Source organism: Phlebotomus papatasi, chromosome 3 (assembly GCF_024763615.1).
Source record: "Phlebotomus papatasi isolate M1 chromosome 3, Ppap_2.1, whole genome shotgun sequence".
NCBI classification, from domain to species: Eukaryota; Metazoa; Arthropoda; class Insecta; order Diptera; family Psychodidae; genus Phlebotomus; species Phlebotomus papatasi.
Genome location: NC_077224.1, coordinates 86,302,561 through 86,316,035, shown reverse-complemented (window position 1 = coordinate 86,316,035; position 13,475 = coordinate 86,302,561). Strand labels below are relative to the sequence as shown.

At 35.3% G+C, this 13,475-nt stretch overlaps 2 protein-coding genes across 2 annotated transcripts; both read left to right on the top strand.

Annotated features, from left to right (window-relative positions):
- The first annotated feature begins 7,026 nt into the window (after positions 1-7,026).
- LOC129806182 (zinc metalloproteinase nas-4-like) lies at positions 7,027-7,898 on the top strand. The gene has a single exon (XM_055854581.1). It carries the CDS (start codon positions 7,059-7,061, stop codon positions 7,842-7,844), a length of 786 nt encoding a protein of 261 aa, XP_055710556.1. The 5' UTR covers positions 7,027-7,058; the 3' UTR covers positions 7,845-7,898.
- Positions 7,899-8,803: 905 nt separating this feature from the next.
- On the top strand, positions 8,804-9,685 carry LOC129806181 (seminal metalloprotease 1-like). The gene has a single exon (XM_055854580.1). The coding sequence runs from the start codon at positions 8,853-8,855 to the stop codon at positions 9,636-9,638; it is 786 nt and encodes a 261-aa protein (XP_055710555.1). The 5' UTR covers positions 8,804-8,852; the 3' UTR covers positions 9,639-9,685.
- The last annotated feature ends 3,790 nt before the right edge of the window (positions 9,686-13,475 follow it).

Here is a 13,475-nt window from a genome sequence, read left to right as displayed (position 1 = left end):
GTCTCGAGGATGAATGTCCTGTTCAACAGATGGTTACACTGGTAATTTAAATGTTCAGCTATCCTGAAATTCCACAAAACTACACAAAAATTCACTTTTTGCAGCAAACCTTTACACACTGTCTTTAACATTATTGAAGATTAGAAATGGCAGAACAGTCAGCGCTAAAGCGGCGAATACGTGAACGTAGCTTTGAGTTTCTACAATAATATTGAATCAACTGCTCAACAAACAACCAATTGAATCTACAAGAAAAGATCAACTGATCAAATACAAACGGTAATAATAAACAGCACAAAATTTAGTTTTTGGTTCTCTTAGTTACTTATTTGGAATTAAGCTTTATAAATCCTAAAAAAAATAAGGAAATCGTTAGAATTCTTCATCGTTTATGCAGTTTTGAATTTTTTTAATTTTCATTTTTTATTTTTATTCATGTTATTTATTACAACAATGCGTGCTGTTGATATAAATCTCTTAAAAGCACAGAAAGGAATCAAGCAATTGAAGAAATCTTTGGCGTCTACCGCCGTCTTACCATTAGTGACCAACCTCCAGAGTCACACGGTGGAAATGCTGCCTTGCAAATTGTATAAATTATCTGAACCAACTAAGTTCAGAAAGAATCAATTGAACAAAGAATTGATCGAAAAACTAATGCTCAAATAAAGGAGAAAAAAATAATTTAAAGCAACTGAAAGGATCAAATCCTCTTTTATTCAAATTAGATTTCTTTGAATATTCGACAAAGAATTTTATTCAATTTCTAAAACGTGGCGATGCGAACAAGTTGGGTAGCGAATTGGGAATAAACGCGTGGCGAAAATAGGAACAGACGCGGCGCAAATATAGATAAAATCTACCCCCTGGCAAAAAGTTTCTTTTTATATGGAGCTGTTTGAAGCCAACTCATAAATTGCTTCCAAATTCAGCTTATAATTCGAATTCCGAAAAACTTTTTAGATGGAAATATAGAATATTTATCCCTCTTTACAAGGCACAGAGTCCTGTGTACAAGGCACACCTCAGTTGTGACATATATCGTGTAACGGTCACGAGTGAAGAAAAATTTCCATACGAATCTGTATGTGAATGTGAGAAAGTGGCTTCAACTTTGAAGGCCATTTGCCAGGGAGTAGGATAAAATAGATAAAATTGAGAAACGCAATCTTCAATCTGCTTGTAAGAACTTAAAGATGGTCTTTACCGATCCGATCTACCATTTTTGATCGGTGACAACCGTACTTAACCCTTTAACGACGAGACGCTTTTTACGGAATGAAAATCAACAATAAAAATTAAACTGGGAAGCGTAGTCAATGATAAGTTTTACATCTAACCTTGGAAAGTCCAACAGAGTCTGATTCGGTATATTTTGTGCTTCCATGGACGATAGGGACAAAAAGAGACTAAAAATTTAAAAGAAAATTTCTGACAATACCAATAAATAATATTTTTCGCTTTAATGAAAAATATTACGTATGAATATTGTAGTTTTTATTGCCAAAAGGGTTTTGCTTAAAAAAATTGGAAGTATAAAAAATAAATAAAATCAATTATGAATTTGAGAATTTAAAAATTCGCCATTTTTGAACTTAAATATTTACTACATAGCAAATACCTACAGACTTGCAAAAAATATTCTAGATTCCTTCAATCTTCTACTTTACAATTATGTACAGACATAAGAAAAAAATAAGGTAGTCAGGAAAAATGATTTTCTTTATGGGACACCGGTGTTCCAATCGTCCTTAAAGGGTTAAACATTAGAATCACCCGCACTTACGGTAAGTTTCAGTTTAGTTTTGACTACTCCTTCGAAGAAATTTAGTATATTAAATTAAGCGAAGAATAGATTTTATAAAAATCAAATAAGTACAATTACTAATTTTTTTCTATGAATGAGTTAAAAGTGTTTTTCAAATTTGAAAATTCTATATTTTACTGAAATTAGTGCTGGCTCAGTATATAATTATGGTACTGTAAATGTAATGCTCATCCACCTTGTCACACATATCTCTCCTCTAGGTCCAGAGATTCACGAGAATTTCATCCCAAAACGGAAAATCCACCCAGTGCCCCATTCCAGGACTCCAATTTAGAGTGACACAGTACCCGAGGAGGACATTTGGTATCTCTTTTGTTAATCTTGGCACAGAAAAGCTAACTTTTACCACCCATTCCAATTTAATGTCGAAATCTCATTGAGCTTTTATAAATTAATACAAAAACCCCAACCACAGAAGATATGCGAAAATGCTGCTGGAAAAGATTCATTGTGGGAGAGAAAGGTGCATTTTGATGGGGACAAAATTAGGAAGAGGAATGAAGAAAAGGTAAGTCTGTGGAATTTAATTAGAGTAATTTGTCCCTCAAAACACTTTCAACCCCTCTTTTATAATAAAATACATCACTAATTTAATAGTCATGCTCCCAGTAAAGGTGTTTTCTATAATTAAGCAATTTTGCACACAAAGAATTAACACCCGCCTCCCCAGAGAAACTTTACTCATCGTTTGGTTGGGTTAATTTGAGGGGATAACTTTTGTATTTAAAAGCTTCAGTATTTGAAAGTTTTCTGATTAAAAGATCATCAAAGAGTCAATGGGAATCCCATTACTTGAAATTGACACTCGATTTTTTGGGGTGTCATTCAATTTGTCACATTTCAATTGTTCCAATCAATTCTTTTAGTAGAAAACCCCATTTCTAAATTCACGTGTATTGCCTTTTAATTTATGAAGGTAGATCCCAGGTAGCAATTTGTGATTTAAACTTGTTTAAAGCAACAAAAATTACTACCTCAAACGAAATTCTTAAAATTGTTTACATTTTACTGTTCTTTTCCAATTAAAAATGAATATATGCTTTTTAGTACTTTACTGTTCTCAAGTGCTTCTGCATTATCGACTCCTCTTTATGTTGGTTGCCCTCCCGACTGTTTGCGGATTTTAGAACACGGAGAGAACTGGGAAAAACTGTCGAGATGGGAACCTATAGAAAGAAAAGTCGATAATGCAGAAGCATTTAAGAACAGTAATGTACTAAAAAGAATAAGTGCATTTATGATGGGAATAGCAACATTATGGTCTATTGAATATTAAAGAGACTATCTCTCTATACAACGAAATTAGAGAATCTTTACTTTTTCCCAAAAATAATTTATATATTAGAAAAAAGTAAAGAAAATTAGTATTGGATTTTTAAATAAAAGCTCTATAAAAGAAAATTAGGCCACGCCCCTTTCAGGAATTATCAGCAGCTACAATTTTGTCAAAACATTTTTTTTATTTAGAATGCGATAAGACTTTTCCTCGCCATAGTTACTACATAAAACAAAAATTATATTGTAATACAGTTTACCTGTGCTACTTGGGAGACCATGAGTGATTCCTTTTTTTTGCATGTTATAAAGGTGAAAAACAAAAACTTCCAGCGAAAAATGTTGAACACGATGGATTAAAAAGAGTCTCCCCAGTGAACTTCCCTTTGCTATAATCTCACAGTGGACATCAGCAAGTGAGAAAAGAGTCAAAAGTCATGTCAATTTGCACAAGAGTGTAAATTCATGATGATGGATTTGGTATTTTCCTCCCTCAACCATCTCAAATTCATGCCAACCGAACGACTAAAGGTTGAGTGCGATTTTGTGGAGATGAACATCACAAAAGGTGGTGAAAAATCCATCTACATACACGAGAAAAACCAAATGTGAAACTTCCTGCTACTAATTTTTTGCACTTTTATGCATTGGAACTGATTAGGCAAATGAAATTTCAAGCACTTGACTGAAATGTTTCATGAAATTTTCAAAAAGGATCACATGTTATTTAAAAATGTGTTTACACACGTAATGGTGCAATTCCAATAAAAAATGAATATTTTTTTTTAGTACTTTACTGTTTTCAAGTGCCTTCTGCATTATCGACCGTTCTTTGTATTGGTTCGTGTCTCGACTGTTTGGTGGTTTTGGAACACGAACTTAAAAAAAATACATTGTGTGATTGGTGCGAAAAAAAGGTGATCAGAGACCAAAAACCCAAAAAATCAGAAGAATTTGGAGAAGTGTTTCCTAAATTCTTGGAAGAAAATTTGTTGTTATTCCTTTGTAAAAGTGCCCCCACATCCTCAGTATAAACGTGTGAATGACCATCAGAGTGAAATATTGACAAAACCCTGGAAATTCCTATTTAGACTCGACCACTAATAAAGACTTGGAGACCGAGCTGAAAGCTCTGGATAAAGTGGATTTTTTCCTGGAGTATCTCCAAATATCCCGACGAACTACAGTTCTGACATATCCTTTAAAAAAACAGTGAACACAAGAACCAACACAATGAAGTGTCGATAATGCAGAAACACTTGAGAACAGTAAAGTGCTGAAAATAATGTTCAAGGGGGAAATTTCTTTTTTTTCATTTTTTAATTAAAATAAGGTAAAGTGCCCTCACTCGACCGGGTTCTTCGACTCAACCGTATTCGTATTATTTTTGGAATAACTGACCTTTAATGCTAGATTATACGCTAAATATTATGGCAATTATAAATAAATTGAATAAATAACTCTATCAGTCGAGTCGAGGAACCGGTCGAGTGAGGGCACATTACCTTAATACCACAATTCATGAATATGATATTCGTTAAAATCGAAAAAAACTTTTATACCGTGTGTCCTTCGGTCAATCTATTTTAAGTAGTATAACCGTGTGTGAAGATCATACGAGAAGAGATAAGAAGTTGCTGTTTACGGAACGAATGCTGATAATCACCGTTGGAGTTTTCGTAAAAAGTCAGAAAACTTTAAAACATGATTAGCGGAAGATAAGCGTACCCTGCAAACTTAATGTGTTGCTCCTGGTATATATAACCAGCGAAAGAGCTTTTCCACCGATTTGCTCCAGAGGTTGGTCATCAACGCTAAGACGGCGGTGGACGTTTGTTACTCCTCTTCTCTTTTCTAAGCTACCACACTAAGAGATCTGTTTTTCAAAAATGAAATGAAATTAAATAAATAAAAAATAAAAAAAAAATTAATAATTAAAACTTTCAGTTCTACTTTTTTCCAATTTATAGAAACTTTTCGTTGATAACAGGAAGTTTAATTTAATTTTGCATTTTGATAATTGTACCAGAAAATTGAAGATAAAAAGATAAAAACAAATTTAGAAAGATTCGTTTTGATAGTTGAGATTTATGCTTCTCCAAACAGAATATCAAATACACAATGAATTAATAAATTAATTGAAACTTAAAACATTTAAAAAATCTGATAACACCAATACATCAAGACATCAATAATAGAAATATTTAATGCTTTCATTCTCCAGGTAATCAGGGCATGAAATAATGACTAAAATATTTTATGGAATTATTTTTTTTTATTTATAAAGGATATGAATGAAAAGAGTCGTAACTGGCATTGATCGATATGAAGTTCAAATATATGAGTATTTTGCACGACACTATGATACGATAATCCCCTGATTCTGAGATAAATCTTTAAGCATTAAATATTTCCATCGGTCTTTAAATGCTGGTTCAAATCCTCTAATGACAATCTTTAATTTTAAAGTTTCAAATTTCTTTAAGTCTAAAAATTTAAATATAACATTTTTTTCCTTATCTTTCTCAATTAATCTAACCCATTGATCTCTTAATTAAAAAAATGGAACGCTAACTAAAAATAATTTTTTTCAAAAATGTTATATGGATTATTTTAAAATCGTAAATATTCGATTTCAATGGAGTTTTAGTATACAATAAGAAATCGATGATCGTAAATGTTGAAAGAATCTTAGAAGGTTATAATTTGCCAGAACATAAATCGGTCTTTAGACTAGAATCCTAGTCCAGGTCCTCAAGGTCTTCATATCTTAAATAATGAGCAATTGCATTGTTTTTAATTAGAATCTAATGCATAATTTACTTTTAATATCCGAAACATCTTGACCATCTGGACTAATAAGTATTTAGAAAAGTCGAGCCATATGGGGTCTCAAGCCCGTATAGGGTTCAGTTTTTAAACGTAAATTTAACTTCTCTAATTTCTGATGAGGCAAAATTTTCGGGACAATTTTTTACTTAGGATTGAATATTACGGGTAAATTATCCATTGGATTTTGAAACACTTAGACCTGAAGCTATAGAAGCTCTCGGAAACTGGGCTAAATGCAAGGCTAAACATAACTTTTGAAAATTGTATAAGACCGTCTTCAGACCAGAGGTTTAGCCTAGTTTCAGAAAGTCTCAAAATCTTAAAGAACAACCAAATAATTTAGTTCTTTAGAATCTAATAGATTATTAGGCCTTTATAATACAATTCCAAATCAAAATTTTATGAAAAATCTTGATCGATAAGAAGTTAAAGAAGCTAAGCCATATAGCTAAGCCTTAGGTCTGAAGCCTGTATAACATAAACCTCAAAATGGAGGATTAGCTCAATTCCCGAAGGTTTCGAACTTCTAAATAAGAAGAAATTTTTAAAATTTAATAGATGATTTTCAGTTTCTTGACAAGAAATTAGAGAACTTGAGCCATTTGACTAACCCTTGACAATATACATTGCGTAACACGGGTTTCAGACTAAACGTTTAGCGTAGTTTCCGAATATTTCGAAGTCCTAAATAACAATTTTTAGTAATTTATCAAAATTTAGTGAACCATTTACCCTCAATATTCAATTCTAGATTTAAAAAATTCAAAAAGATCTTTCCAGATAAGTAAATAGAGAAGTTAAGTCATTCGAGAGAGATTTACTAAAATCTCATTCTGAAATAGTTCTGCTTTCTGCTTCATATTGATTTAATTTAATCGATTCAATTTTGAAAGCAATTGTATTTCCTTCTCGTGAGTAAATATAGATACGATGATTAGCTAAAGAAATATTTGGAAGAAAACGTTTTATAGCATTATCATCAGGTAGTTAGTAGCTGATGATTATTTACAATCATCTTAATCTTTTAAAGTGGCTGATCTGCGATTAGGGTTTGCCTGGCTTTAAAAAGGCAACCACAAGATCGCGCCGTGTTTAGTTGATTGTGGATTAGTGAAGTGTTAAAATGAAGTGGATTTTGCTGTGTTGCTTTTTGACCACAGCCCTTGCCATTCCCTTGAACAGCAGGGATGATGGGTTCGTTGGACAACCGATCGAAGAGCTAGGCGAGTACTTCGAAGGTGATATCGTGCTCACTGATGAGCAAAAGGCGAGGATCTTCGATTCAATGGTTGATGGACGAACAGGGCTTCTGAATCCACGATACCGCTGGCCAAATAACATTCTCTACTACGAGTATGCAGATCATGTGACTCAAGAACAGAGAGAGTGGATCGATCTAGGTCTGTCGAACATAACAGGCCACACTTGCCTGACCTTCACGCCACGTACTACCGAGACTGACTACGTATACGTCACTACGTCGAGCTCAGGATGCTTCTCTTCCTTGGGTCGTAGAGGAGGACGCCAGCAGCTCAATTTGCAGAACAATGTACCAACTCAGGGATGCTTCCGATTTGGTACAGTTGTCCATGAGTTTATTCATGCACTTGGCTTCCATCATTCTCAAACCGCCTACAACCGAAACGATTACGTAATCATCAAATTTGAAAATATTCAATCCGGTACTGAAAATAACTTCGTGCTGCAAGATCGCACAACGACATCAATGTATGGTTTGCCTTATGATTACGGAAGTGTAATGCATTACGGACCAACTGCATTTAGTATGAATGGAGAAGATACTATTGTTCCAACTGAGGAAGGAGCGGTTATCGGACAGAGACTTGCAATGAGCACTATGGATATCCAGCGACTCAACCGAATGTACGATTGTCCTGAAGGACAGTAAATGGCTTAAATGTTGGAAAATCTTTTAATAAAATGCTCAAAATATATTAACAAATGGTTGATTATGTGGTCAAATTCACGAACGCAGTGAGATAACACACTGGCTATTGTCTGTATGATACGACGATTATCTAAGAATAATCAGAAATGATTGCGAAGTACTTATGTTATCTATCTGTGTTCTTATGATAGTGTATTAGGGGCACCTGATCTATGATCTTCTGAGACTTGTCTAGGTCTCTAATCTGGAGGGCGCTTAAACTCATGATTTTCGCTTCCGGAATTTTTGTAGTCAGACCTTCAGGTATAAAGTCTGATTACAAATCTGCACAGAACTGAGTACCGTAAGGGTATTCAAGACATTTCTGCTCTAAGTGCTGCTATCTTATCTAATTTTTAGCTTAGTCATGCCCTTCTAATAAATTTAAGTCACGATAACATTCTACTAGATAGATGACTACGTAAACAAAAGATATCTAGGAAGTGTTTTGGAAATGCATTGATAGTCATGACTACGGTTGGCGAATCAAAAAAAAACAAGGAGTAGTGGACTACTTCGAATCCTTCTTCTCTTATGACAAATTCCTAGAAAAATTCTCACCTTTAAGTCTTCCATAGTCCCACATAGCCGTTTGGGTCTCAAATTCCAAGTATATTAATTGTTTTACACTTAAGCATATACTTCGGGAGGGAAAAGCGTAAGGCGTTACAAGGTTTCAACAACGGTCTCAAGTCACAACCAACCAAAATAAACGAAATATAATAAAATTAAAAACAAATATATTTCCCACTTTGTGTATAAAAGAATATAGATAAGATAACAAATAAAAGGAATATTTTCATAAAGATAAGTTCCATAGGATTACCATAGTAAGTAGCAAAAGATTTATTTACAACCATTTCAATCATTTCAAGTGGTTGAATGAGTGATTAGATTTGGTCGGGATTTATAAAGGCAGTTTCAAGATTGCGCCGTGTTTAGTTCATAGTGAATCAGTGAAGTGTCAATATGAAGTGGATATTGCTGTGTTGCTTCTTGACCGTAACCTTGGCCATTCCCTTGAATAACAAAGACGATGGCTTTGTTGGGCAGCCGATCGAGGAGTTGGGGGAGCATTTTGAAGGTGACATCCTTCTCACGGATGAAGAGAAGACAATGATCTTTGATGCAATGGTTGATGGACGGACAGGGCTTCTGAATCCACGATACCGCTGGCCAAATAACATTCTCTACTACGAGTATGCAGATCATGTAACAGAGATTCAAAGGGAATGGATTGATTTAGCCATAGCTAACCTGACTGGCCACACTTGCCTAACCTTTACGCCACGTACTACTGAGACCGACTACGTCTACGTTACTACAACGAGCTCAGGATGCTTCTCTTACCTGGGACGTATTGGAGGACGCCAGCAGCTCAATTTGCAGAACAATGTACCAACTCAGGGATGCTTCCGATTTGGCACAGTTGTTCATGAATTTATCCACGCATTAGGCTTCCATCATACCCAGACAGCCTACAACAGAAACGATTACGTCCACATCAAATTTGAAAATATTCAAGCTGGGACTGAAAGCAATTTTGTTCTGAGAGATCGTACGACAACCACATTGTATGGCTTGCCCTATGACTATGACAGTGTTATGCACTATGGACCAACTGCATTCAGTATGAATGGACAAGACACAATTGTACCAACTCAGGAAGGAGCGGTTTTCGGACAGAGACTTGCAATGAGCACTATGGATATCCAGCGACTCAACCGAATGTACGATTGTCCAGATGGACAGTGAATGTATTGATTGTTGTAAATTCTTTCAATAAAAAACTTAAATCTTTAGTAAATTAGGTTATGATCTGGTTCTGATAATGTGGTTATGATATTCATTTGACACTTAAGGATAGTCTTCAAGGATCGAACATGGTAAGTAGATCAGATCTGTGAGGTCCACAGAATTAAAGAAATACATTGAGGTAGTCACCCCCGGAAGCCCGTCACGGTAATCGTTTTCTTCTGAAGGACATCTTGGGATACATTTTATGTGCACCAGAAATCTTTGTAAACCTATTCCAAAAAAACTGTATACATTTGTAAAAATCCTGCTGTTATAAACTTTACTATTCAAATCCGTTCCTGGGCCCCTTCTAAAGCCGCTGTGGTGTCACTTTATTCATAGTATCTTTCACTGTACCTTTGAGTGTAAGGGCCTTGACAGACCTCAGGATTAGCCGAGAGACGGCTTAGCGTAATTATATTACAAATAATAGTCAAACTACATTTCCACCATTTTCCACTAAGTCGTCTCTCGGCTTAAGTCATAAGTATGTCTAGGGCATAAGAGCAAGAGCCGAGAGAACAAGTTCGGTCTAGAACGTCAAAGAAGAAGGGAATTTTGTAAACTGAGGGGTAACTTACTTCCATTTTTTCTGACAAGTGTTTCTGGTTTCTCGAGTTTCGCGATAAAATTTTTGGGTTTCTTGGGTTTCGCGATGCAAAAAATGGGTTTCTCGGATTTCACGATGCAGAAATTGGGATCCAATTTTCGGATTTCTCGAGTATTGCGATGCAAAAAGTTGGTTTCTCGGGTTTTGCGATGCAAAGAGTTGGTTTCTCGGGTTTCGCGATGCAGAAATTGTGATGCAATTTTTGGATCTCTCGAGTTTTGCGATGCAAAAAGTTGGTTTCTCAGGTTTCGCGATGCAAAAAGTTGGTTTCTCGAGTCTTGCGATGCAAAAAGTTGGTTTCTCAGGTTTCGCGATGCAAAAAGTTGGTTTCTCGAGTCTTGCGATGCAAAAAGTTGGTTTCTCAGGTTTCGCGATGCAAAAAGTTGGTTTCTAGGGTTTCGCTATGCAGAAATTGGGATGCAATTTTTGGGTTTCTAGGGTTTCGCGATGCAATTTTTGGGTTTCCCGGGTTTCGCGATGCAAAGAGAGGGTTTCTCAGGTTTCGTGAAGCGTTTCTGGTACAATTGACAAGGGTTTCTCAATATAAGTTACCCCTTATAGTAAACCTATTTCGGATGAATTTTATACTTTAACAAAAACACTGGCTGTTATAAAAGTTACTATTGAAACCCGATCTGGGCCGCTTCTATGCCGTTACGGTGTAATTTCCTTCTGGGATTTTGTAGCTGTATTTATAACTTGGAGAGCCAAAAGAGTCAGTCCGGTCTAGATTATTAGCGAAAAAGGATGCGTGGACATGGGCCTCTTAGGGCATTCTGGCTGAATGCTGGAAGGTGTAGCGGTTAGTTGCCTTAATAGAGCCTATTACCTCTTAATCTTCCCAACTTAAGAATCCGCTCGGTTGTATACAATATGGACTTGGGTCTTTCGGGGAACCTGTCTATGTACTCAAAGGTGTGGCGCCTAGTTGCTTTAAGACAGCCTATTTCCTTCTAATCCTTCAAACCTAATAATCTGACCAGTAGTTTACATGGCGTTCTGCTTTTTTGATCAGATCTGATATAGAGCTGCAATACATAAGCCGTATTTATTTCGCAGAGGCTGAATTATTGAGGAAAGAAATTTAGAAGTATTCCAAAATGAATTTTATATCCTTTACCGAAAACCACAAGTTGATACCTTCTTTCCCGGAAGGTGACCTAACATTAAAAAATATAACACCTAATTTGCTAGAAAACATTCTAGAAATCACTTTTGTAAATTTCTTTGTGGACATTATAGTTCAGTATGGTTCAGAAGGATATGTCATCATCCATATACGGTAATGCCATAGACTTATTCTATTCTTCCCACTTACAGTAGACTCTCGCTCAATCGGCTCTTTTTCAATCGGGCGAAAAATTTTGTTGACAATTTTCACATTTAATTTATGAAGCAAATTCGATCAAATTCGCTGTAGTTCTTCCTATCTTATCGTGATTCTTTATATTTGAGCTCTTTTTGTGGTATTTACAAAGGTTTTGATACCCAAATCTATCGATAAACCGGATGACATTTCGCCCCAAATGCCCATTTGAGAGAGAGTCTACTGTATTTTTCAAATTTGAAATTTCAAAATCTTCTAGAAACTGTATTTTATAACCGATTGAGACGATTTTGGATTTATGCGAAAGGTCTTGAAATTCCAGAAAAAAATCAGGTAAGTAATAATCACGAAGTTATAGAGATTCGGGAAACTTTTAACCCTCGACTGCAACCACACATCATCGTTTTGTGTGCAATTTTTCTCTGTACTATCCCCTAGAATTTATCCTAGGAAGTGAAAGATAGCACAGAGGAGATCCAACAACATCGCACCACCGCTAGTCGCGGTAGGAGTAATAAAAAAAAACGAGATGAAATACAGAGGTGAATGCTTTTTTTTCTAGGAATGTATGGAGTGCAAAAGTTTGAGTAGATAACGATATATATCGTGTTGAACAACACCATCGCCGTGTATCCACTTCTCCTACCTACATATGGTTATCTCTCGCCAAAGTTAATTACCGCAACCAGTGAGACACTAATTGAGAAGCTGCCTTGTGTAATGCAAAATACACACAGCAGACACAACATAGCACCACGAGCAATATAGGAGCACAATCATAGCATCGCCAGACGCCATATATAGTGAAAGCTTTCGTGGTTGGATGAAGGGGAGAGAGAGGTTGGCTTGACGAAGGAGTTTCAATGTATAATTGAGTGACATGTGGATGGGCTAAATTAACCCATTCATACCCCACACAGCGTATTTGCGCGCTTCCCTAGTCAAAGACTCTCACACTTATTGGACTGTTTGCTGCGCGATTGTTTGTGCCGACAATCAACAATCAGGCGAATCCTGGGGAATATTCATCAGTAGCCCCCTTCTCACTACCCCAAAAAGCATTATAACCTGCCTTCCCAATCATACCACCCACACCCCCTTTTTAACTCAAACCACTTGACAAAAATTTAACACACTCTTCTCTATGTTTTATGCAAACATTCATGCTTTCACCCGAACTCTCTAATCAATGTTACTGGTAATCATTTCGCCATACAAAATCAGGAGGTCACACGGGTATCCAACATTTGTGTCAACATCATGCAAATTGAGAGGATGATGCATTCCTGAAATGGCTTAGAAATTATCCATTTAATATGAAACTTTAAAAATTATCAAGTGAAAAAATCAATTAAAAAAAAGCTTGAAAAACTTTAATTTCCGAAAAAAAATTAAGAAAACCCATGTTAATCTAAAATAAAATACTTATTTTTAAATATTAAGAGAATTATTGAAAAAAAATATAGTAAACACGCAGTGCAACTTTATAAAAGTTGAAAATTATATCAGGGAAAACTAAGCATTAGTAAACATGGGGTAGTTTTACTGTGTTATCACACTTTCACATTGAAATTTTAATATGATTCACATTAATTGTCGCTGGTGAGAGTCCAAATGTGTAATTTGTGTGTTTGAATCATTTTATATTCAAGATTTGATCTATTTGTTGATAAAAAGGTAGACTTGGCTCGCAAAATTTGATATAAATTGATTTATAGTATTAATGCGAAAAATTAATGCGATTTTCTGTTTAATTTTTTAATGTGAAAAATATTTATGCTTTAGGTAAATTTAAATTTATTTTTGCAGGCCAAGTCCACTTCTTTATCAATAAATAGAAAAACCCCAAATATTAAGT